The following is a 2,585-nucleotide window of genomic DNA, read 5'->3' on the forward strand; positions in this document are numbered from 1 at the left end:
CTATAGACAAAATTATTACGAACTGTAATTATATTAATTTAACTACAAACGTTTTGTTGCGCCTGGTTTAAATTGGTGGTTTAAATACATCTTTCAGTCGCACCATTATGTTATTTTGCTGTATCATTTTAAAACACAGACAAGAAGAAACGCAAAGTAAACTCAACAAAAGAAAGAATAAAAATCTCATTAGAGATCCCGGGCACGAGCGAGTGTATGGAATCAATTGCGAGGAGAGCAGAGCTAATGAGATGGCTGATGGCGATAGGGACATGAAAACACGGGTCGAGGTCAAGTGGGGAGGTCTGTGGGTCAACGGCGGCACACATCCTTGGGACATGTAGTATGCAGGTGTTATTAAGGAGACAAAACCCTCTGCGGTCACTACAGACCCGTCGCGCTCTTGTCTTTCTTTCTTACCACCTTTTCTTGGCCACTAGCTAAAAGATTCATTTTTGGCTTCATACATATTAAATATCTATTTCAGAAGTCTTTTTCACCTACACCTGGATCGAGCTGAATAGAAAAGCGAGCATCTTTATTTCTGGAAAAACACTGTGGGGTTATGAATGATTTAATACGAATTTGTGCTTAATTTAAATGACATGTTGATGTATCACTTTGTTTTTAGTATGATATTTAAGTTATGTTTTCTACTATCAACGTACAACGTTTTATGTTATTGTTAGTGTTGAGATGAATAAGTAAACTTAACCTGTACACACAGCAGCCAATTAATCAAACTTACACCTTGCGGTAAATGAACGATGTTCAAGCTCAATGTTATATTTACTTAGTGACAATGACGTGTTGTGTTGCAGATTGCGGATACGGTACGTGATGCCGTCCGCCCACCTGACACTGCGCGAGGAGGACGTGGTGCGGCTGTGTTTGGAGTTCCTGCACAACCGGGACTTGCACATCTCTCAGCTGAGCGTAGAGCGGGAGACGGGAGTCATCAATGGGGCCTACTCGGACGATGTGTTGTTTCTGCGACAACTCGTGCTGGACGGACAGTGGGACGATGTGCTGGAGTTTATCCAGCCACTGGAAGCCATCCCCGCCTTCGACATGAAGAGGTTCCGCTTTATAGTGCTGCGGCACAAGTACGTGGAGCTTCTCTGTATCAAGACGGAGGCCAGCTGCAGTGGAAACAGTGTAGACAGTGCGGTGGAGGAGGTGGTCAAAGTCCTGAATGAGCTGGAGAGGGTTTCCCCCAGCAAGGAAGACTACTCGAATCTGTGTCTCCTCCTGACTCTCCCGCGGCTCACCGATCATCTCCACTACAAAGACTGGAACCCTAGCAATGCCCGTGTCAAGTGTTTCCGTGACGTGTTTCCTCTAGTCGAAAAGTTCCTTCCTGGCGACAAGAAATCGGACCGAGGATCCGCGCTGTCGGCCACGGCGAAGAACGACCGTCTAGTCCAATTGATTATCAAAGGCATCTTGTACGAATCTTGTGTATCATATTGCCAAGCGAAAGCGACCGGTTCAAAGGAGTCTCAATCTCACGAAATGAACTTTTCCAGATTGCTGGATGGCTCTGTAGGGTTCAGTGATTCGGATTTGAGTTTACTTTCCTGGCTTCAGAGCATACCTCATGACACCTTTTCTGTACCTTTTGAGCAACGTACCCTAAATGTGGACGTAGAACGATTAGAACGGCCCTCGCTTGAGACCTCTTGGACCGAGCACATGCTCGTGACACCCATCAAACCAAAGACGTTTCCACACTCTGCGATGCCCTTTACGAGGCCTAGGTCAGCTGCAGACATCATGTCACGGTCGCTACTCCCCGCTTTAGAAGGAAGTCCCTCAGTCAACCGAATGAACAAGGCGGCTTTAATGGCACTTTCAACTGGAGACATCCTGACTGACTCACCCATGTCCAGGTCTTCCTTTGCCAGTTTCCATCTCACCGGACACAAAAACAATAAGCTGATGAACACTTCGGTGGACCGCCTGTTCGACAATGATGGAGATGTATTCCTGAGCAGTAGTTATACGGAGTTCCAACTGCCCTCTATCTCAGAACAGCACAGCACCCCCATGCAAGCCAGCGGGACGATGCGGTCTCGTAGGGACCGCTCAGGATCTCCCGCTGACAAGCGTTTGGCTGGCGGAGCCCCTTCAAATGCTTCCACACCCGAGCATCGATCCTCCGCTTCTACCTCCACCACGGGCTCGGTCCTCTCGAAGAGACTCTCTTAGTGACAAACCGATCTCCGCTTGCACAACTCTAATCGCGGGTGACAGTTTTGACGGCGATCTTCTCAAGGAGTACAAGAAGCACAAACAGAGGTTTCATGACAACACTATGAGCAAAGAGGACATGAAACAAGTCGATAACAGGCTGCAGGAAGAAAGGTGAGTTTTAATTAATTAAACACAGTTTAAAAATATTTATTGCCAGTGTTCTTAGAATTAGTTTTCAAACCTCTTTTCAACTCTTTTGACATGCATCTTAAAATTTCAATCCAGCAGGAATGATCTGTTCTTATGACGAGTGCGTGTCCACATGTAATCAATACTACAGCGTCGTCTCGTCTGTCATTGACCTAATGTAATACTAGACCGTAGTGCAA

At 46.3% G+C, this 2,585-nt stretch overlaps 1 protein-coding gene across 1 annotated transcript; it reads left to right on the plus strand.

Moving 5' to 3' along the window:
* Positions 1–825: 825 nt before the first annotated feature.
* On the plus strand, positions 826–2,367 carry LOC124373051 (WD repeat-containing protein 47-like; the record flags this gene model as incomplete). Its single annotated transcript, XM_046831455.1, is given in 2 exon segments — positions 826–2,180; positions 2,182–2,367. Coding segments are annotated over 2 exon segments (1,526 nt in total), but the record flags the coding sequence as incomplete, so codon positions are not given.
* Between the last annotated feature and the right edge of the window lie 218 nt (positions 2,368–2,585).

The sequence above is a fragment of the Homalodisca vitripennis genome, unplaced genomic scaffold, assembly GCF_021130785.1.
Source record: "Homalodisca vitripennis isolate AUS2020 unplaced genomic scaffold, UT_GWSS_2.1 ScUCBcl_4741;HRSCAF=11104, whole genome shotgun sequence".
Taxonomy (NCBI): domain Eukaryota; kingdom Metazoa; phylum Arthropoda; class Insecta; order Hemiptera; family Cicadellidae; genus Homalodisca; species Homalodisca vitripennis.